Source organism: Temnothorax americanus, unplaced genomic scaffold (genome assembly GCF_048541705.1).
Source record: "Temnothorax americanus isolate GAGA-0224 unplaced genomic scaffold, ASM4854170v1 Scaffold18, whole genome shotgun sequence".
Classification (NCBI taxonomy): domain Eukaryota; kingdom Metazoa; phylum Arthropoda; class Insecta; order Hymenoptera; family Formicidae; genus Temnothorax; species Temnothorax americanus.
The window spans coordinates 368543-392614 of record NW_027509318.1 but is presented as its reverse complement, the minus strand read 5'-3'; the positions used below and the strand labels follow the sequence as shown (position 1 = coordinate 392614).

The window sequence follows — 24072 nt, the reverse complement described above, 5'->3', positions numbered from 1 at the left end:
TTACAATTTCGGAACCGGCGAATTGAATGGAGCGTCCAGGAACGGCGAGATAAAGGAATGCACGGGGGATGAATGGCGATGTGAATGAGAACGGATTGCGAAGAAGGGGGAAGAGGCACGGGAGAACACAAACCGAGAGCGAACGAAATTACTGGCGACGGTCATTGAAGTCGAGCGGCGCGTGAAGCAACGGCATTGTCGATCTCGGTTTCTCGCAGATTGAATCTTCAGGTTACTGACTCCCATAGGAGTCGATCTGTCGATCTGAAGGAACGGCGCTCAAACAAATTATTCCGAGGTAAGAAAAATGTCTATGATACTTTTCGTACTCTTTCCCTTGAAGCAAACATTTTGCTTCAATTGTACCGTTGGACAAAATGTAAATGCATTTGCTATCTTTTTTATAAACTTGACATAGCACAAATTTTACGTATCTTCTTTATAGGACAATGAAATAGATATTACAGAGATAAAACGGTCAAATTTTACACATCTAACGCGATTTTTCACAGTGAGAATTTATTCAGAAAATTTTCGATTTATTAGTTTTGATCGTTAAATATTTTCTTTCAATCAGACGTATTGCCAGAGATCAAAACAGCAACTCGCCGCGTGAGATCTTGTCGTCTCCGAGAAGAAACATTATCCTCGAGACAGGATACTCGGTATAAGAAGAAATCGTTGATGGTAAGCGATACGCGCGAGTTTCCTGAGCGCGCGTATCCATAAGACTTCTCTCTTCGCTACGTTATGCCTGGTTTATGTGCAGCCGACATATCGACCGATATATCGATCGCATATAGACGGAGCTCTCGGCCCGACGTTATATCAAGACGACGCGACAATATCGACTTACATTACACGACCGAACGAGCATCTATCTCGGTGGGAACCGAAGCCCCACGAGCTTCTTGAGTTCTTCTTAACGGCTAACGGCTATGATCTCTCGGTTCGTCCGAGATTCTGAATCCTGTGCATGCCACGTCGATCGCTATGCCGCCGAAGGATGAGATCGACGAGGTGGAACCAGCGCTCGCAGAAAGTATGGCACGTCGAACTCGCGCGACAACGCGTGTCTTTCTCTTTCTCTCGCCTTTTTTTCTCTCTCTTTCTCTCTCTCTCTCGTCTTGAACCACTTCAAGGAAAAGTTTCATTTACAGGAAAACGTCTATATCGAGCTAATAAGGAAAAAAATACGGAATACGTTTTCACGGTAAATTTACGTATTTCTCAGCAATTCTGAATTATGCAATTATCGGCGCATCGCACGTGCGATCAAATGTATAATACAATACTTGTAATTAGCTCAAACCAACTTGTGAGAATTTAATAATAATTCGAGACGAGAAAAGATTCGATTTTTAAATTGCAACGTCATTCTGATAACAAAGTGACTACTATGCAACTTCTATGTTGCTCGCGAATATCAAGGTTGACGACAATCACGATCGCCTAGGTTGGATCTCTTTTCTCGGTGCGGAGAAGAAATCTCTGAACAGTCTTAAGTCAGTAGCGAGAAGATGAGGTCGATCGAACCACCGTGTACCGGATAGCGGTAGCACGGGAGAAGAGATGGGGAATCGAAATGGAAGAAGAACGGGGGCGGCGGCTAGATGGGAGGGAAACCGAGAAACGGCGAAATGACGGCGGTCGATGGATGGTTCGTTAAGTAGATGGCTGGTCGGAGGACTAAGCACCAAAACCACCTCACTGTGGTTTCACACCCGCGGAGTGAAAGAGAAAGAAGGAGAGAGATGGAAGGGCAAGAGAAAGAAAGAAAAAGATATAGGGCAGCAGTAAACAACTCGGAGTTCCTTTGGTCAGGACTCGTGCGTTCTTTCGGCCGGGAGAGACGACGACAACACTGCGATCTTTGACGCAAAAGTCGCCTTCTGAGAATCGATCATCATCACAACGCGAGCATTAGCGTAACGACAATGGTCAGCTGTGCGATAAATGTCGATGGAATCAACGACGATGACTACGAGCGTACGAGCGAAATAGAGCATGGACCGTGACGTTGATCGTTAAATTATTAATTAATAACGATGGAAAACCCACTTAAAGCTTACAATTAGTTTCGGATTTTGCGCTCTTCATTACGTATAGATGAAAGCAGAGTGGGTTTTCCTACGCGTAGGAGAGTGCTAAAGATGTAAATGACGTAGCTAATTTACATTTAATTATTTATCGCTTAATACTATACAATAAGTAAACCAATCCACATTTAACTTTACCATAATACGCAATATTTTTTTATCATCGTAATTAATGATCTGTATCTATCTAGGTTGCGAAATCTAGTGGTTGGAAAATGCTGTTATTGTATTTCTCAAGTTCAAATTCGCGATAATGTTTATTGGTCTGATCTGCTATCCATTATATTATAAAGACGATTGCAATGCAATAAGGATAATAAAGTCTGTAAAAGAAAATGATTAAATGCATTATACATAGAATATTATAGCGTTAACTGGAACGACAAATTCGGAAATGTCACTAAAAAACCGGGGACATGGTCACCGTACTAATAAAGCATTGTTAAGCAAAAAGGGAAGAAGGGAAGAAGAAGAGGAGGATAAAAAACGATCCTTCGTTCTGAATGGAACAGGACGTAATTTTTCTTTTCTCACTCGTCCGCTCATAGAGAATCATTCGGGAGAAACGGACTATTATCTAACAGATGGTCCTGCCGACACCAATCCGAGTAGAGTGTTGTGTTAGTGCCTTTGTTTTGTTACCGTTGTTCCGGTAATTGCGGCATATACACGGCCATTTTCGGTAATCATCCCCTTCTGCACCCTGCCCGATCGCCCTGCACGGCGGTCCTCTTTGAGAATTTCGAAACGACCTCGACCTTCCGCTTAGTAGGCGTAACGACAGTTTTGCCCGACCGGTCAAAACCGATCGGTACCGACCTCGACCTCATCTCGTGATAGAACTTGGCCGATTTAAACGATATTCGAAATTATTTGTACCTGTCGCATTTATCAATGGCTTGAACTTGATGAATTCTATACATTTCTATATCTGAGAAATAGAACATTGGACTAAGAAGTATTAAATGGAAATCCCAATCTACCATCGACGACTAAGCGTCACAAGTATAATGTAACTAATAACGACAGATTCCAGTTAGTATTGCTAAATAGGGAAAACTTGGAAAAGATTGCAACGAATTCGCGAGAATAGTATTTTACATATAAAATTTTCCACATAAAAAGACAGAGGTATTCCCCACGCGTGGAGGCTTGCACGCGAAAGAGGTAATTCCGACAAGTTTCGTGTTAATTTTCCTCGAAGCTGTGAAGAAAACGTTTAGCAGCGCTGAGATATAATTATCGTTGGAGAACGATAATTATATATGATGCTATTAACAGAGATTTTATTAAAAATTCCACGATACGGAATTTATATTATCTCAAAATCTTATTGAGATAATGATTTCTACAAAATAAAAGATTAAAGTAAATTTACATTTTTCTATTGAAGAAGTCTCGAGGTTAAAAAAGTTTCCGAAAAATTTTTAATATATATTGTTGCTTTTTTTTAATTTCTCTAAAAATTTAAAGAGCTTACTTTCAAGCTTACTTTAAGAAAGACTAGTGCATTTCGAAACTCGACAATGATTACGATAAAGGAATTCCCAGAACAAAGCGAATGATCAATAAGCTCTTGAAAACCGAGTTTTATCACTAACCGATCTCTAGTCGTCCGGCGATAATCATCAATGTTTTCACGGATTTTCCACCGATTTTTTTCTATTTGAGAAACGCTTTTGTCATTTACATACACTATTGCACGTTAACGTCGGATAAAAAAGATCACCGTTCACGTGAATTAGTTAATGATTTTTTAAGAATAAAAAGAAACGTAAAAATATTAAGAGTTTATTATCACAAAATAATATAATACCAAGAAAAAATATAAAATACACGCTAGACAACTATACATGAAACTAGATTTTATATAATGTTGAATATCAAAAAATCTGGAAAAAATATTTTTATAAAAATTTTATTTTAATATTTTATAATCTTACGTCTTCCTCTAAGTATAAGAAAAAAATAGGCTCGCGTCCAATACGTGTATATTTTAATTAAACGAATGTTTCACCACTTTATATATATATATATGCATATATCCCATATATCTATATATATACCTATATATACATATGGGACAATGACACCGAAAAATTTCTCCGAATCGTATATGAGTCATCGCATTATCATTTTTCTCTCTTTGTCTTTTTCCATATTAAGAAGGATTCTATACGTAATCCCAGATAGGGACGTATAATGCTTTAGAAATCCCAGTACTTATGATGATATATCCCAATAATAGGTATAAGAGAAATAATATTACTAATACTTCCGACACGTATAGAGCTGCGAGCTGCGAAGAACAGTGATTTGATTTCTTTCGTGGAAACGAGCTCTTCGCAAAGTGAAAGTACAATATGAGATTGCAATTATAAAACTTGATAAAGTGATATATTGTCCGATGAATAATATTAATATACTTGATACTCACGCAACGAGGAAATTACTTATGCAGAACACGATGCGGGAATAATGGGAGGATAGTACGATTTGAAAGTTGCGAATCGTTCGATCGTATATTTACACTTTTATCAGCACGATTGTTGCGCAATCGCCGTTTTACTTAATGGTCTCGATCTCACGATGCGATGCGACTCGTCTGTATCGTACGAGATGCACGAGGCACATACGTTCCAATACGTTCACTTCCAGCGTTTAAGTTTCCGTCGCGCCTACTTCGACTCGTGAGTCGTGACTCGTGACTCATGTCAATTAATCTGCCTATGTTACTCACTCGAAACTCCGTTACCGACTCATACGATTTCCTGCGCATTTTAAGAAGCACGTTTTATGGTACACGGCTGTAAGATTCACTTCTTTGGTTTCTGATGGATTACACGCTAAAAATTTGTATTCTATTAAAATGATATTCAATTAAAGCCTGATGAATAAAATATAAATTGCTTGTCTTGCAAAATATTTATGTCATAAGTCTTATCCGCATAGAAAGTTAATCAAATAATTCTAAAGAAAAATAACATTTTCTGTTATAGATACGGGTATAGGTTCCACAGAATGGACCTATCCATCCACAGCACCGTCTTATCCAGCTCCTCCGGTCAGCAGCGGTGGTTCCTATTCTCCTTTACCCGGCGGTGCATTTTCATATCCGGGAGAATCACTGTCGCATCATCCAACGACGGAACCGGTGCCATTACCAACTGGTACGATTAATTAATACAGCAGGCAATCAAAAAACTTGAATTAATTTACGTTGCTGATCCAGCAATGTGATTCGCCGACGCACTGCTAATTAAGAAACACCTACGACGGTTTAATAACATTCTGACGCATAACTCGTACCAGGAAAAAGTTTCGTAACACGCTATCTTGAAGGTGTTTCATTTATATCTATTTTAGAAATTATATTACAGTTGATTTTTTAAATATAGAAACTCACAGAATATAAATTGCTTTGCCAACAATTATTTATAAACGTAGAAATATCTTTTGTAATAAAAAACCTAGAATTGTTAAATTGCGTCTTATAGAGAGTCTGCACGTCGGACTAATTAAAATTTTTCAAAGATCTACCACGAATATTACAACTTTTTCTATGACTGTCGTTATTCGCACAGTTTGCTCGTTACAAATTTTCTGTCTAGCGCATGAAATTTTATTGTAAGAACTCTGTAGCTGTTTTCACGATTTTTGAACAGTTTGCAATTTGCAAGTCAAAACGATATTATTTTCTGCTTGCAGTACTTCCTTCGGAAACTCAACAGGACACCTACACGCCGAATTGCGTTTCCATGTACTCAGGACACGGCACTTCGCCGACCACGTCCTTGCCCTTGGTGCCGACCAGACCCAGCGACCCTGACATCTTTGCCGGTGGTGGCACGGGCAGTGCGGGTAGCCCGGGTTACCATTACAGTTCCTGGACACCTGGCCCGGCGACCCCGGTCCCAGTGGCTTCCCACAATTACAACCCCAATTATCAAGGCTACTACAACAATCCGGGTCAGAATTACATTACGGGTCCGGCACCAATGGTCCTCTATCCTCAGCTCTACAGCACCGTCAATCAAAACCAGATTCATCTGCATCTGCATGGCGATTTGAGCGAGGAACAAGTCACCATAGCAGGTGGCAATCTTACCATCAGTAGCATCCGAGAGATCGGCGTACTCGGCGAGGAGAGCGAGCAGAGAAACGATGTGTGGAGACCGTATTAAAAAGAAGAGATCTCTGTTAATATAATTGAAATTGCCAGAGCGGCACATCATACACGAACAAATACAATGCGCGAATTTCCAAGTGTGGCAATGTAATTTCTAATTAGTGCTCTAATTAGTGTAACATATAACAAAGACAGCAGGATCTGTACCAAGTACCAAGTTACAGAAGAAGGGCGTGCATAAGACAATTGCTGTATGAATAGCAATATTTCTTCGGGTTATCCACAGTTACGCGAATTATCGCGTCTGTAAGAACCCAGTTGGTGAATGATATCCGGTGTTTCGTAATGATCGCGTATATGAAAGTGAAAATTATTAACTCATTTACGTTGAGTGAATGAACGTTTCACGAACGTTAACGCGAAGTGAAACAAACTTTACTTAAAAAATTCCTCAATTTATGAAAAATCAACCATTAATGGAAAATTTCATTAAACGAAACTATAATAATAACGAAACTAATCAATGAGTGAAGAATCATCATTGTGCCCACAAAAGTGGAAAGCCTCTTGGTGTTTCGTAGTGATCGCGTCTATGAAATTCGCGATTCATTCATGTTGAACATGAGATCAAGTGAAACGCAAACTTTACTAAAAAAAATTTACTTAAAAGATCAACGAGCATCTATGAGATCTCGTTAAACAAAATTGACGAAACTAATCAATGACTGGAAAATCGTTTTGTGCGCACAAAAAGAGATTCATCTTCATTCGATTGTTTCTTAAAACGAGTTAAGAATCAGATCACGAAAATATCGGTTGATTCTTGAGAAGTTAGTCAAACCCTGTAACGTTGTAAATATACACATATTTTCAGAAATGAAATAAATTTGTCCGATAGGTTTCTACATCCTTTCTCTTGACCGCTTGACGTGTCGTGGGAAAATTTCCTATACGAGTATCAAAGATAAATACATTTGAAATTATTTCTCTTATATCTAGGTCTAAAATATACCTGAATAAACTTTTTTAAACTCTTTCGCAAATTTAAGATTAATTTCAGAGATAATGAATGGATAATTCGTTTCGACGTGGTCTTTACGCATATATACGATAGAAAAATCTTCATTCTCGTATGGGAATTAACAGACTATAGCAACGCTGTTGCCTCTTTCGTCATGGGGGGACGGATAACCCTTTTTACGAGCGCAGCAAGCTCTATTTAATATTTAAAGCACGTTGGAAATGACGAACGGATGGATAGTTGCGGTCTGGCTGGTCGCGACATCGTCGGTTCGTCGTTCTTGCGTCCCTTTATTAGCGAGTCACCCCTGCCGTTTCGCGTCAGTTAAATCTTTAAACTTGCCTCACCTAAATTAACCCATGGCATATTTTGCGCAATAGCTAATTTATTTACCGATAAAAAGCACGGCTAAATTTATAGTCAGATCACATCAGATCACATCGTTAAATCGTAATTCAGAATAACTCTTTTAAAATTATACACGGTTATGTGCTAATTAAACGTGAAAAAATTAATTAATTTTCACTCAAATTTTCCACAGTTCTTTGTAATTTATCAGATTTGCACGCAATACATAAATCTTAAATTAGAAAGAACCGTTGAAGACAGCACAAAGATATACCATCGCATAGGAAATAATAGAAAATAATAGAAGATTGTCTAAACATACGTTGGAGTGAAATTACTACGTGGCTAAGAACTTAATAAGCGTCTTGGCAATTTTGCCGTTTGACAATATATATACGACGACGAAGTAATCTTCATAAGTAACTGGAATCAAAGTATAATAAGAGACTGGAAATACTAAATGTCTACTTCCCAGTTATAAGTAATTTCCCCTTGTCTCCTTCTTTAATATATAACCACATTATTTGTTTCTATAAATAACTATAAGACTGCTAGAAGTATTCGGAAAGCGCCTAAAACAAAAAGAAACCTTACTGTCCCATTAAAATTAATTAAAAGTAATTGTCATGAGTAATTACATTTATGAAGCAAATCTACACTCCATTGCTTCTTCGCATTCATCAAAAAGTTAAATATCGTTAAAGAGAATATGTAAGTTAATCATGGTATTCCGCGCATTTTTATTCCTCTTTTTCTTGACGATAGATGAAGCGAGAGGAAGAATACGTTGGTACGATCAGAAGTGCTGCGACGAAAAATTCTTCCTACTTCAATGACTTCACACTTCGGAGAGATCTCTTCACTCTTCTCCCACTTCTCTTGCCGCGATGTTTACAGCCTCGACGCGTCCTGCGAATGGGACGCCACGAATAAAACCACGGAATAAGCTAAGGCGGCCGTCGCTCGTAAGCTTCTCTCTTTACGAGGATGACTCGACTCGTAGTCAACCGCAGACGAGAGTCTCCCGCCCTTTTCTACGTCCGTTAAAACGAACTGAAATACATTTCGTCTCGCAGGAAATGGTCGACATCTTTGGTACCAGCCGAGCATGGTTGATGAGAATAAATCGCGAAGTACTCGCGACCTCCGATCAAAACAGTCTTTAAATACTTGATAAAATATTGCTCGAGGATCTTACACATTCAGCAGCTTTAGTAAAACAAAGCTGACGATAAAGAGAGAGAAAAGATTGAAAATATTTACAATATATTAAAAATAAATATTATATTCCTAAACGAAACGCGCAACAATCTAAAATAGTATTCAGGTATTAGAATTCATTTATTTTAACGTTCATACATCTTGTTAGAGATACACGTTTCATACCATATATCGTATATATATTTCATGGACGCGCTTTAGCTGCATTGAGATCCATAACGATTTCTCGTAATTCCCAGTCACTCTAGTTTTCGTACATCTAGATGCATTTTGGAGAAAAACAGAGGATACATAGGCACATTTTATTATCAATTATCAACCCTTCCGTTTAAACCATCTGATATTCAACAACATTTACAACATTTATGGAATATACCATACGTAGAGAAACATCGGGGATAATATCTGATGTATACATCAACGTTCAATTATATATTCTCTACATCAATCGCAAAACGAGGAAAATAAATTAATCAACAAATATAACCAACTACGCTTACGCAATGTGTAATATAAAATATTATTACATTACTATTATCTTAATTAAATTTACGCCAACAATGTTACGTTATATACAATAAAATAGAATACTTGCAAGGAATATATATATATATATATATATATATATATATATATATATAATAATCCTTTTCAAACGTTAAAATCTTTCGCTCTTCTCTTCTACAAAAAAGATAATCGCTATTTATACTATCAAAGAAAAACCTACGCAACAAAAATGATAATATATTCCGTTGTTTATCAAGAGATCATCTTGATAAAAGAATAGAGGAGTGCCAATATCACTTGTGTCGCATTTGCCACGAGACACTTTTCATTCGTCACTCGTGTTTTCAAAGCTTTACGTTGGAAGCAAAAATCCGATACACCCGGCACTATGACCGGACCGCAAACTACAGTTAAGCGCAAAGAGCATAAAATGAGAATCGAGAGATGTGCATGCGGAATGGATCGTAAATAAAATTCTTGTCTCCGACGTGTCGACGTGTCGGCATATACGGAAAAAATAGAGACCCGCGTGATAATGGAAACATCGTATTTTTTCGAATTCAATTTACTTGTATCGATTGATATATCAATTTGATCGACAATTCCAAATAAAATATATCGACAGATTTTACATCTTCCCATTTCTCCTTTCAATTTTGCGTATCTATCACAGTAATAATAATAAAGAACTTGAAAAATAAGTCAAGCATGTGTGTGTGTGTTAAATAATTCTTTCTTCGTTTCTCGAAAAGTCTTATAACTAAGGCCGCGATCGCGTACATACCTAAACTCGATCGCTATTAATTATTTGTCAATCCATAAAGCACAGCGATACGGTGAAAGAGAGCTGAAAGACGTTGCTTCAGGCTCTGATCTATGGCATGCCTGGTCAATATTCGTACGCCCCGTACGAAAACTGGAAGCAACGGTTCCAATCGTTCATCCTGTAAAAAGATCCGCCAAAATTCATGTAAAAATAATTCAAATTGATAACAATTATAAATCATAAATTCAACAATTCTTATTTACAAAATTAAACCGAATAAATAACATTTAAAAAATTAAAATTATTTCCCGAAACAAGTTCTTGCCTTCAATTTTGACGTTAATATTAGAACTTATTACGATATATTACAATGAAAATGACATAATATATGTATTAGATAAAGAGAAAAATTGAAAAAACTCACTGGTAAAGCTAAAGCCCATTCCAAAGCAATGCCCAAAGTGTCTGCCCAAGCTTTCCTATGAGCATCGCTGTCTTTATTAACGTTTCGCCTTTGAATTTGCACTTCCTGGTTAACGATCGACTGGCTCTCAACCGTAGATGATTCTTCTTCGTCCCGCAAAAAGGGATTTGTTCTAAAGCCACGCTTGCTACGTTCATAATCGCGCAGTAATTCATCTATATTGTCAAGGATCTGTGAAGATTTAGAATTCTTTTTGTCCTCCTCTTTGATACTTTCTTCAGGTTCGCGAGACTCGCTGGAAGGACCATCGGACATTGTCCAAGCAGGTGTTCTACGCAGTTCCATCACCGACTTTGGTCGAGGATCAACAGAATCGACCAGCAATGACTTATCTTTACCTTCAAGTTCTGCAGCCATGACGAATGTCAAAGATTTCCGCCTGGATAATGGACCCACGTCGCTACCACGTCTTTCCAAATATGATTTTTTATGTAAAAAGCCTTCATCGGAAAACGAATTTCGATTTAGCGTCTTCATATCAGCCATGGACGTTCTCATAGAGATTGACTCCATTTTCCAATGCGAATCCAAATTATAAGAGATATCGTCACGACTGTACATCATCTTGGGAGGTGCTGGAGTCACAGCATTATACTTGGCATCGATGTAACCTTCACTGGAAGTTCCGCCGGAACGATCGAGGTAAACAATCTTCTCTGTGACCGATCCCAATCTGGACATCGGTCTAGAGTCGTCGGTTTCCGGTTCGGACTGTGGGCCGGAATCAGTTGAATATTCTGCGGCCAGATCCGACAACCTGAAAGGTCTCGGGTCGTTTTCGCTCTCGGCTCCAAGCTCTTCCAGGCCACTCTCGTCATCCAAGTTCGGATTGTATACGTCATCTGGATAATCTTGATCATCCTCTTCGTCACCATCCGGTTGGTTTTGACGAATACCAGGATCTTCTTTCTCCGACGACTCAACGAGGGCTGGCGTACTAGAAACGAGCCGATCGTCAATAGGCTCCTTTCTAGTAATCTCGGGATAATCATCGGGTTGCGCCACCAACAAGAATATCTTCCTCTCTGCAAAACTGTCGACCTTGGTATACTTGCCATCCTCGTCAAGTACTACCTCGACGTAAGTCTCGCAAAGCTCATCAAAAATTGTACGGAGTTGCCGCAGATATTTATTAAGTTTTCGGTGCTTAATGTCGTAAACACATTCTCTGTCGCCCAGCCCTGTGCCCAGAATGGTCTTTACCAGTTCCAAAGTCGCGTGAAGCTCCTCTATCTCGCGTAAACATAGCTCGAACAGCGTGATGATTTTAATGGTCCAAGCAGCGGCCGCTTGACGATATAGATTAGCCGGTTGCTCGAGATTTGCCACCTTTTGCACCAAGAATTTCAGGCCAGGTCGGCAATCAAACTTTAGTGCGGCGACGTATGAGAAGTCCAGAGCAGAAAGGAAAATCTCCACGTGATGCGGACTCAGATGAGACAAGTAACTCCGTTTGACGTTAGGATTAGGTGAACTGCATGGCGTTGAATGCGGGATGACGCGAGATAAACTATGGAAAAGTCGAACATCAAGTATTACGCAATTATAATTCTACAATTGATTTTTACCAAGTTTTAAGTTTTAATCAAAGTTATTAACGTAAATTAAACTGCCGATAACCAAATTCCGCGTAATAAGTAATCGATATATTATAATGATATATCAAATATGTGTTAATAATATATTTGCTACATTATTATGGATTAATAAATGCAAAAAATAATCATAGACTAACCTTGAAATCGAAGGGCTGGCACCTTGAAGAAGAACACTCGCGATGCAATGAAGCAGCATCTGATGTACCAAAAGTCCGACTACCAACGCACGCAACTGGACTCTAACGATGTAAAGGTCGGGATTGAGAGTAGCGCCTACGGCAGGAGGATACAAAAGGAACACGTACGACCTTTCATCGGATGATCGCGGAGCATCTTCGACCCGTGTTTGTTCCTCCAGGAGGAACACCTAAACACACAAGTACGTGAATTATTAAGTCTAAACTAGTTTCAAGCAGAATTCTGAATGTATGATATGACTATGACGCAGTTCTTGAAGATCTGGTGAAATTTTGTGAAAATTTGCTACACTTTGCTACAATAAAGCAACCGTTAAGTCTTGGTAATATTTTGGTTGCAAGTAAGATGTAAGATTATGTTTATCATTATCATCAGTTCTCATAATGCATTTAAAAATTTTATGCAAAAAAAGTTTTTCAATTAAGAATACGTTATCATACAATATGTGCAATAAATCGTTTCTAATAATTTTTAATTGATTGTGAGAAAATAATCTTAATTACAGTAATAGTAACGGTATATGCCTCAGCCTAACACAACTCCACAATTTTTTCCGATCAAAATAATGTGTGCAAACTACGAAAGCTGCAGCTTCTATAATACGGTGTCGTGTACCGTTACCTACATGTTGCTGTGACAGTGAAATTCTAGCCATGGACCCAAGCCATGGATTTTAATAGTGATTCGCAAATAATGTTTCAATCAACACGACGAGATCCTTTTTCATAAATTTTACGAGATGAAAAGAAAAGAAATTACAAAAACCGTATTGATACTTACTCTTTGAATCAGAATATAAGCATTTTTCAGCAATTTGTTAAAAAAAAGAAACGGTTGACAATTATTCTCAAAGTTAATAGATATCAACAAAACAAAAAATTTATGTTTAAATTAAAAATTTGATTTATAAAAAAAACAATTACCATCACATCATTAAACTTTTTTTCTTTTCTATCAAGGACTTATGTGCAATTTATTTGACGATATCCCTATCTTCATTACTTGAAAAGGATCTCGTTGAAGCGCCTCTGCAGCCCAACCCGTGCCTTCTACCAGCATGTGCAAATGTTAAAAAAAAAACATGGTGAACCAGATCGAATGACGTTTTCTCGTCGACAGGCGTATTCCAAATAAATGATCTTTTGTTCAAGGTAAAGGGTAAGTGAACAGTCAATCAGCTTATAATAGGAAGCTTTATATTTGTTGAGCACAGTCATTCAGCGGTACAAAAATACATAGGAAACATTTTGACTCTGTCACGTCGTCAATATCAGCCATATCTAACAAGCTTGGAATACATCGAAAGCGATCAGTCGATTATGCTTGCGCCATTATACTCAACGTACGTATAAAATACTCGTGTTCAATGTATACATAGGTGAAGTATATTACTCGATATACGAAATTATTTGTTAGCTGAAAGTAGCTTCTGGAATTGCTCTTGATTCAATAATAAGACGTGAATGCTAAAACTCGGCCTGTCGACGACGACGCGACGTGATGGAACGCCTCCACGACTCTGTGAATCACTCGGCGTGGACGTCAAACATTTATCCACGTTATTCTGCCGGTCAGTATGGTGAATCTCGATACGATACAATAACATAATTTTTTTTCTCTGGGTTTGATTGTTCTTAAAATCCATGACGTGAGTTACCGTGGTCGGCTAGAGCCATTGGGGGCCTGTGTTCGTCGTAGTGTTAGTGTAATCGGGGGGTGTCGTGTGCTGCCTACAACCGATGGGGTAGGAAGTAGTGTGCTGATCGATCAGTGTCGTCTCAATGGTCGTCAAATCCTGGAAAGGCATCGTCGGCAGTGACGCCGCGCTCTGCCTCTTGACGGCAGTCAATACCTCACGCAGCTGGCTCACCTGGGAGCAAGTCAGGTCAGGAGGGAACCACCTGTGTCCCTGTATCTTTATCTTTCTTTCTCTACCTTTCTCTCCCTCACACACACGCACACACACATCTGACATTCTCGCACTCGTTACTTCGTCGCAACACAACACACATGAATAACGCGATACTAGAAGTTTATTGGGTGACAAGATGTCTATACAGAAGAAAACTCATCTATTATCAAATAGATGGTAGCGGCCGATCGTAAAAGTTTTCGTGATAACTGTAAATTTTAAACATATGATATTTTCGCATCTTGTATTTGGCACTAATTGTCACAATCAATTTTGATTTTTATCTGTTTTATTTAATGTTATTATTTTGACTGAGAATTAATCGTATTTAGCACGAGATATAAGCCAAGAACAATTTTAACATCGTGATATGTGAATGATAAATGTAAAAATGAACTTCTCTCCTCGAGTTAGAGCAGAATCTATATATTCCGAATGTTTCGTCTCGTGGCTGCGAGGAGCACATCGATAAAGCACATTGAACGTACAACAATTAGAAACGACGGAGAATATCGGTACTCTCCCTCGCGTATGTCACCTCTCGAAAATAAATCTCGGATTACTTACTTGAGCAGCAAGTTGTCGCAGCCTTTCCGTTTCTTCCGGTGTCGCGTCTCGGCGCGCTGCGACCTTCACTTGGGCGACGTCCCCGTAAAAGGATTCCGATCTGGGTGAGAAAGCCATGGTCAGCTGGTGCAACTCCTGCAACGAATTCGAACAGGCGCGGTAACACGCGACACCGCAGACTTCCCATTGTTCCGGAGTAAGGAGTGGTCCGCTGCTCACCAAAATGTGCCTGACAAAAATAGATTTAATTCTTTTTATAATTTGTTAAACCGCTTAATATCACTTATGATTTCTAAATAGAATGATAAATAATAGCAACGATAATATCAAGTAGAAAGATTTAAATTTTTTTCTACGGATTTCTTTAATTTTTTATAATAATTAAAACACGAAAGAGCCTTTCAACGCCTCTACGGTCTACAGTCTACATTGCTAGCTATCGCGTTGTTCCGTAATAAATCTCACAAGGACACGAGCAATGATCGGTGAACGGTAATCGGATTTCTCGTGCTACCGTGTCAACGATAAAAGTTGGCCAACCCCTTCCGCGCGGTCTCTCAAGCAATCGCTCTTTCATAGCTATGGCGATCAAGCGAGAATCATCCGATTCGCTGAATGTTGTGGAAATGGGTTGTCTACCTACACTAAGTGACGCTAAGATTTCAGATCAGGATACCGTTCGGTTCGCCATTCGCGTACACGAATAACCTGCTCCGTTTTTAAATTCCGGCGTATATACAACACGTGTACATCGATACCTCGGGATCGGCACCGACTCGCGGGATCATGTTACGGATCGCTCATGTCTCGGTCCGGTTGGATGTATATGTCTACCGTGCACGTTAATATAGAGAAAATGCGCCGATGACTCTCCAGGTGGATGCAACGTGTGCAGTCGTTAGCATGACGCTCCGAGGGTGTCGAGTGTCGGTGGCTACTTTATCCCACCGGACAGCTTGTCAAGCTTCATTATCGTCTTACACGCACGCTCCGCGCCGCCGTAACAACGATATACCTATCTTATCTGTCCACCACGAGATACATTCCATCAAACTTAGTCGATACACCGACTCACCCCGAAAAACTGAAAATCGACGCGATAGAAAATCGATACGCTAATATATAAATAAATACAGCGTTACTGCAATCACACACAATACAAAATTATGTAAGAAACAGAGTACTACGCTTTATTCTCCAGTATTAATTTTATGATCCAGCTTTCCTAATTGAATTTAGGAAACAACCAACGACAACACGTCGTTTCAATCAGCCATTAAAAAACCACCTTTGGTACCATCGCCATTATATTCCGGTTTTCTCTCATTTTTACTGCAATCTCGTATTGTTGTTAATGCCATCAAACATCGATTTTCTATGCACAGGCAACCATCGCGCGTTAAACCGCGTAAATATTAACGAAGCTCGCGCGAATCGCAATAAAAAGAGCAAACGAGCGGACAAGCAAATTGCTTCGGCTGGCTTTTATGTCGCGAGCTGGAAATGTCCTCCGCGCTTTTGACTTACCTGATGCAAGCGCAGCCAAGACGAGCTATACTCTCCGTAGGCTGTACAACGCATTCCGCCATCACTAACAAAAGCTGTTTCAACATTAGCGTCGTGGCAGATAAATAGGCATCGTTTCTAACGATCTCTGGACCTAAACAGTAATTAAAGATAAACACAAACGAACGGAGTAGCAATCGTAGTCTTTCGCATAATTTCTTCTTATCTTTATTATCTAGATCAATGTTATTCGTATTACCTTGTAAATGTGTCAAATAATCAACCACGAGATCTGTTGTGAGACCGCAACACTGTTTGAAATTGGGCGCAAAGTTGTCCCATCCACGAAAGATCTTAGACGTTTTTCTTAGCCAATTTTGCACCATGGGCAATAATAGATGATTAACGCAGTAGAGTCCAAACGCTGGCCCGGGTACATTCAAAATATCGCGCAAGAGATGGAATAGAGTCTCTAGAGTATGCGGTTGATAACGCTTTGGACAGATCATAGTTGCGCTTGCCAAGCCTTCGATAAGGATGTACCAGACCCTGAGGATACCACTAGGCTTGTCCATACTCTGCAACGTGGCGATAGGATGAGCGTCCTTGTCGATCAATGGAGTCAGCGCATCGTATGATTTTTCCGGAATAACTTCCTGCATCGACTCGATATGCTTGTCGAACCTAGTCAGCTCGAGATTCGGAATAATCGGATCCACGTATTGCGGAATCGTAGAGACTTGAATCCTCTGGGCTGAATGGAAGATCGGGCAGGCCGGCATCCGATACATCGACGACAGAATATCGCTGCAACTCAGCAGATACTTCAAACTTTCAACACAGAGTCTCATTCTTCTCGATTCTGCGCTATCGATATTCTCAGCAGTCTCTTCAGCTTGAGCTTCGTTATCACCGATACCTCTCACGTGTTTTAGCAGGCATAAGATACAGTCCAAAGCGGCGTTAGCAAAAACCAACGTATTGTCTGTTGAGAGGAAGACTCTGAAAACTTCTAACAAAGGCGCCGATTCCACCGAATCTGAATTGTTAACCGACGCCACTCGAAGAGCGCCGAAAAGTGGACGCCAACCTGAACGTATCTCAGTACGATTTGTTTCAACGAACTCACAGATGCAACTAACAATCTGAAAAATTTATAGTTTGCAATCTAAATTTGTAAGTTTGTGCTTTATACATAATTGTAAATGGCTAATCCTTACTTGATCCTGTACATCGCTATCGCAAAGCTCAAGACACAAAAGGTTTTCAAAAGGTTTGAAGAGCGCCTCGTTAAAGTGAAAATGCGGAAGCTCTATCTGTTCGTTTAACAAGGCCGCCATGGAATCGTGAATGCATTGAACGGCTTTCTTCGAAATGCTACGGTCCTCGTGGCAAGCCGCCTCCATGAAGTGTGGTCCCAAAATAGTCCATACCTAAAAAATTATTTAATTTTTGAATCGTACAAATTACAATTGTAAATTATTAAGCTGCATACATTTATATACTGCTCTCTTACCCCCATTATATGTATTAAAGGTCTGCCACTCTTTACACACTTCAGCATAACTTCACCTAAACGAGCTAGAAGCAACACATTCATCTCGTTTTCCCTTGGCTTACTTCGTCTCCACCAAAATTTCTTATTGTCTTTACAGCCATCGGTGGTCTTGAATAATTGCGCCTTGCTGGCCTTACAGAGAGCCATGAGAAATGAGCAGAGAGCTCTGAGATTTAGTTTAAGTGCCGCATCCTCGAAAAGTCTATCGACTTGCTGCGACAGCACGCAAATAATCTTGGCAGCATAATCCGCTGGCAAAATGCCATTAAATTGGCTGTCAGCATTCGATTCTTGGATAATCTCCGGAATCGTGTCTGAACTGGGATTTTGCGTGTAAGGACTCGAAAGAAAGCTATAAACGTCCACGCTATATAAAAGAAATAATCAAAAAATTAAAAAATAAATTAAATGCAAGATGTTAGAATTCTGTAAAATATTTATCTTGTAAAATACTTATTAATCAATCGGCATACTCATTAATTAGAGAATAAAAGCCTGAGAATTTTTAAAAGAAATAATATCAAATAATTAGAATGTTGTAATTTAGAATTATACCAAGATTCCTCATCATCGACAATGTTGAAATTTAATCGAAGCCTGTCTTGACCATTCTTAGCGTCGCCATTTACAGCATCTTTTTTTTCCTTCTTCTGAGAGACTTTAGGCAGTGACGGATTTTGATTCCGTCCAAAGAAGTCATGTTCCAGTTTACTCACGTAGAGGCAACACCTTTTTCCAAATGCATAATTTTTTTAATATATTATATGTAAGAAAAAACACGTTGCTGTCACGTTGGCGTCACTTACGTGAAAACATGCGGCCAGCAATCGCTACCATGACTGCCTAGTTCCAGACCTCTTCCCAGAAGCACATCCATACTGAGCGCGTGAGATGTATGAAGATTGGTCGCTTTATTCTGCAATTTAAGTCGAAGAACGTCCTTCTTGCGAGTAATCTTCGAAATGGATTGTTCCGTGCAAGCAGCTTTTGCGAGAAGGGCAAAAATGGAGCCGCAGCGATTCTGTAAACCTGTAATAAAAGAGGATAAGATAAGATAAGATGAATGTATAAAAATCTAATTTAAAAAAAAGAAAAAATATATATATACCAAGCACGTTGCTTAATGTAGCAGCCTTGTGAAGACCTTCAAGCGCTAAGACAACCGTGTCTCTAACTCCTCGTCTACCACCGTCTCTGTTTAGGATGCCTTTATTAGTTTCCTCCTTAGGAGGATTCAGTCCCGTTGTGAGAACCGTCATCATACTGCCCCAGCAACAAGTCAACACTCTTCGGGAGAGTTTTGCGCCAGCCTCCGCTTCCGGGGTTGGTTCACTTCGAGAAAGTTGGGCTCGTTCTAATCTTATGTAATCAGAAAGCAATTGTCCGCCTCTGTGACTGCCGGGTATACCATCCACGTCTATAAATTGCATAATAAATTTTAATAATTACATTTATTAAAAAATTGCAATTCAGTTGGATATTACAAAATATAATTTTTTATTAACATATTTATTTTACTAAAATTTAATACTGCGTACCAGTGAGAACATTGACCAATGCATTATTCTCCGTGGAACTATGATTGTAACCACACTTCTCGAGTAAATTACATGCGAGAACTTGTTGATACAATTCCGAGAGCCATGTGGCTGAAAGATAAACTAATACACCCGATCCGTGCACCTCTTCCACAAATCGTTCCTTAAAAATAAAATTAAGGAAAATAAACACAACAAATTTGAAAGGAATTAAGAAAAGAATTATTTGCGATTAGACATACCTCGCTAATTGGTATTTGCCGACCTTCCTCGTGATAATAATTTATTTGGATTAATTTCAGATTGAGAAGCAATGCCGCATACGTCGCTAGGTAAATTCCATCAGCGTTCATGATCGTGATTAACGCACATGAATCTGTACTAGTGTCAGTTTGTTCCTGTATCTTTTGTTGAGCTACAAACACCCCTAAAACATATCAAATATATAAATTTGTTATCAACAAAAATGTCATTATTATCTCAATATTACAATAATGTAAATTTTGCGCATTATTTTACAAGTTTTATCTCAATGGCGATTATATACCTTGACAATACTCAGAAGCAAAGTTCTGCAACGCCTCGTCCACCTCTATATTACTTCGCAAAGTGAGGACCATGGGTATGAGATCAGATTTAAGTATTCTTACGAATCGCCTGGCATTGTGTCTCTCTACGTCCACATTGCATTCGTCGGCCACTTGTCGACCCACATGAAGACACTTGGGTAATTTTTTCAATCTCAGTCTCTCGTATTCATTCTCCGTTGCGCAATCATTATCGTCAAGACTATTTTCTTCCTGAACCTCATCCGATTCATTTTGCGGACCTTCAGTGTCCGTTGAATCGCCATCTTCTGATGGTCCATGCCCAGATGAGTCGGAATCTGAGCCTATACCTTTCTTCATTAATTCCAATTGTTCCCTGAGAAATAAATATTGTCATAAACTATATGTCTGCATATATAATATATTTATATATATATATATATATATATATATATATACACACACACACACACACACACACACACATACATATAATATGAGAAATAAAAAGAGATACAACAAAATCGTTAAAAAAATTATATTGTATTTTTATAAATCAATAGTAACATATATTTTTTATTAATTAAATTTTTTAAATAATTTAGCAAATTTATTGAATGACTCATTATCGTTGCATTTACCTATATGTTTTTGGCAATCGTGCCATGCTTTGGTAAGTCAGAGGTCCGCGATAATCACAGGATTCTAAATCTTCGTACAAACTATTAATCGTGCAAGTATAATTATGATTAATGGCCTTGCCCTCGCATAATTCTTGAAGCGCTGACAGCATGGCGACAACGCAGGAGACACTCGCGTGCAATATAGCCAGTCCATCCGTTGTTGATTCCTCTATCGAATCCATAGCTCTAGAACACAATGTATAAAAATTTGAAAAAAGATTCAACCATCTTAATTAAACAAAATTATTTAAGCTTTTTTATTTATTATATATTATATATATATATATATATATATATATATACATCAAAGAGATTGTGTTGCAAGAAATACTTACAATCTCATCAATGCCATGTCACTTTGTATATGACTCGACCGATCTTCTTCAACAAGCAATGGTCCAGAAAAATCAACCATGCGACTGGGACTACGCAATAATTCCTTCAATGCTTTTAAGGGTTCTAGACGCTGCTGCGGTGGTGGATATAGCAACATTCTGTGGAACACAGATTCCAAAACTGGTCGCAACGGGCCAACACATCCTACTAATCTTACTAATTCCGTGCCAATGCTGAAAAATATATATTTTTGTTTTGTACAATATTTTTTATATCACTTACAAAATATTATATGTTCTACACAAAAAATTATCGTAAAGTAATGTTTATGACAATGATATATTCTAAACGTTCTATATTTTTACCTGTAAACAGTTTTAGCCTGATGACTGTTGAAACTCAACGATGTAGCCAAGTATCCGGAACCTCTGCCAACCTCGTTCTCCTTTCCCTCCCGAGAGGTAAAGGTTTTATCTACTCGAGGAGTGCCTAAAAAGGCTATCAAAGCTGGACAGAACTTCTGCCATAGAAAAGTCGTAAAGTGTGTGTTAGTATGAATCTTTTGCGGTAGTGACGATATGAGCGTATGCAAGCATTCCAATAGGAAGACTACAGTGCTGCCGTTTCTGCCATTGCTGGAACAAGATTTCCTAAATATTATTATAGTATTAAACATAATGACTTTTACACGATTAATTTTCTAAAATGCATTTTTACTTTTGAGCTTCGTCCAGTTTGCTGCACATGTACTGCAAAATTGGCAGAGCCTCGTTAAAACATGAAACACCTCGCTCGCGTACATTTTTATTCCGTTTAGCATTCTCGTCCATCTCCTGACACTCCTCGTCTGCAAATAAATACAATAACGCATAATAATGAATATCGAAATGCCACGCTAGCGATGCATTTGCAAGTATTAACAGTACGGTATCGTTAGGCATTCTTCAACCCGCATTCCATCGGCACGCGATCTTGTAATTTATCGACCAAACAACTGTGTTCGAAAGTGCTATGTCTGGAAGCTATTATCACTTTTTAAAGCAAAATGCATCGTCAGCGATGTTGCGTTAATTTTGTATTTTTTCGCTCAAATTTCTATGTTACCTAAAAAAAGACAAAACGATCGCAACGTTTGACTAGTTGCAGCCTGTGCAGCTGTACGCACAGCTTGATTGCCATTCTCGAACGCCTCGCAACAAGTAGTCAATATAGCGATAATCAAACGGCCGTTCATAGTCCAATAAGGAGAGCAAGCAACTTGTAGCAAGACCTAGAAAAGAAACGATGAGACATTACCTGCGATTAAATTTATCATTTTAAAGCAAGCATTAAAAACATGTTAATTTTTTTTTTTAGATTCTGATTAATTTTCTTGTCTTCTTTTCAATACTCGATATAGAAATATTTTTGCAATTACTGTAAAACTCACTTTGAGCATATCCGTTTGTGTGTCATCAGATTGCGAGACGATGGAGCTCATGGCATGCAACATTTGTGCAGGCAACCATAACGAATCATCTTCTGGCTCGTAAGGTGATTGGAATCTGTCGTCTCTTAACATTTTCTACAAATGTTATTTTAATTTTTAGTTTAATTTTGTGACATTAATTTAACCATTGTATTTATAATTTAATCAATAATGTTTAATAAAAACTGCAATTATAAATCAAATCCACCTGAATAAATTCTATTTAATTAATTGCAATAATTAATCCTCGAATTAATCTATCCAAATTATTTAATCTTTATTATAAAATTTCTAAAAAAGCCTCAAAAGAAACTACTCCGATCAAAGCTAATTAAATAAATGTCATCTGCCGCAGCGACGTGACTTTAGTTAAACTGTCGCAGCTGTTCGTCGGTATCTATCGTTTTATCGCGTACAGTTCCGGAACATACATTTCCACAAGCGGTTACATCAATGCTGGCCAACATACGCGGAAAGAAAAATAGTCCAAAGATAAAACACAAAAGCATTCTTTGGTACGAACATTTTAAGATCACATTTTGCATTTTTATGCATAGAAAATTTATTTTTTCGCACAAAAAATTATTTTTATTATGTTATACTTACGTGCAATCCCGCAAGTCCGAAAGCAATAAATTTGCTTCTATTACTTTCCAGTGCTAGCTGAAACGTATGTAAGCATTTTGCGCGCAGTTCGTGCGGTGGATCTCGTAGTAAGCCTTGCTGCTTCTCCAAAAAATCTGCAAGGAAAAAGATTATCCTCAACACAAGAAAAGCAAGTCCGAAAGTCTTCTAATATGTTTGAGAAACATATTTGTTTTCGATGACTATATAATATTATCAATCTGCGCCATTATGACACGTATTCAAATTGACATAAACTTAAAAAATAATTTTGCATTTGTAATGAACGCAAAGATACTTAAATATAATCAAGTTAAATTAGAAATATTTATAATAATGTATTATACAATTCATCACGGGGGAGAGATGCGAGTGTCAAGTCCGCTTGACATCTGCGTGTCTGAATTCGAATGAAGAAGCCTCGAATAAGAGCGGCTTTCGTGCCATGGAATAAATATTTAATAAAAAATCGAATCAAAATAAAAAGCCTGTAGCACTCACCGTGCGCTTCTTGCGCCGATTTCCGTAAATGTTGTAACCTCGCATTGTTCGACTCCCTTATGATCTGCAGCAGGAGATCCTCCATGACACGACGGGCTACTACCGCTACAACCGCTACCACGCGACTGATCGATAACAGGAGGGAGACGAGGGAGTGCCGTCAGCCCGCAGCCGTGCCGATGCCGATGCACACACCACGTTGACCACGCTTCGCTATACATGCGCACTTCCAGGAACGTAAAAACTATATCACCCTTGAAAATGCTGACATTAGATTAGAAATAATCAAACGGAAAGAAAATAAATTTTAATTAGAATAAAAGCGAAACAAAAAGTCAAAATATGGAATGACAATTATTATATTTTTAATCTTACAATTCAGTAAGCTTCAAAGTAGATTTTATTTATAAAGTTAAGCATTTATAAATAAAAAATTGTACATTGAAGTAATATTAACGTA

The 24072-nt window shown here is 38.4% G+C and overlaps 2 protein-coding genes across 4 annotated transcripts in view; one reads left to right on the top strand and one right to left on the bottom strand.

Moving 5' to 3' along the window:
• LOC143896353 (uncharacterized) overlaps positions 1–8793 on the top strand; it is a 31141-nt gene extending 22348 nt beyond the window's left edge. For both annotated transcript variants that reach the window (XM_077404185.1, XM_077404184.1), the window contains 2 exons: positions 5099–5269; positions 5808–8793. In XM_077404185.1, the coding sequence (XP_077260311.1) occupies positions 5099–5269; positions 5808–6283 (647 nt within the window). In that variant the 3' untranslated portion in view covers positions 6284–8793. The remainder of the gene's footprint in view (positions 1–5098; positions 5270–5807) is intronic.
• A 126-nt stretch (positions 8794–8919) lies between these two features.
• Positions 8920–23847, bottom strand: LOC143896341 (brefeldin A-inhibited guanine nucleotide-exchange protein 3). Of its 2 annotated transcripts, none has more exons than XM_077404152.1 (22): positions 23613–23847; positions 23094–23227; positions 22449–22583; positions 22124–22289; positions 21737–21866; positions 21385–21669; positions 21019–21252; positions 20642–20869; positions 20000–20376; positions 19695–19879; positions 19453–19615; positions 19023–19331; positions 18721–18943; positions 18470–18643; positions 17873–18281; positions 17577–17789; positions 16616–17501; positions 16378–16510; positions 14851–15079; positions 12311–12540; positions 10516–12085; positions 8920–10269 (listed from the first exon to the last, which is right to left on the bottom strand). In XM_077404152.1, exons 1-22 carry the CDS (start codon positions 23695–23697, stop codon positions 10126–10128), a joined length of 6642 nt encoding a protein of 2213 aa, XP_077260278.1. In that variant the 5' UTR covers positions 23698–23847; the 3' UTR covers positions 8920–10125. The 2 variants fall into 2 exon arrangements, with proteins under 2 accessions (XP_077260278.1, XP_077260279.1); XM_077404153.1 differs by having other exon boundaries at positions 21385–21654; positions 23613–23846.
• Positions 23848–24072: the final 225 nt, after the last annotated feature.

Excerpts from the sequence above, each read along its gene's own strand:
- LOC143896341 (XM_077404152.1), bottom strand. The coding sequence starts at position 23,697 with ATGGAGGATCTCCTGCTGCAGATCATAAGGGAGTCGAACAATGCGAGG. Across the intron at positions 22,290-22,448 it reads CACAAACGGATATGCTCAAA|GTCTTGCTACAAGTTGCTTG; the intron begins GTGAGTTTTACA and ends TTTCTTTTCTAG. Across the intron at positions 18,644-18,720 it reads TGCTGGCCGCATGTTTTCAC|GTGTTGCCTCTACGTGAGTA; the intron begins GTAAGTGACGCC and ends ATTTGGAAAAAG.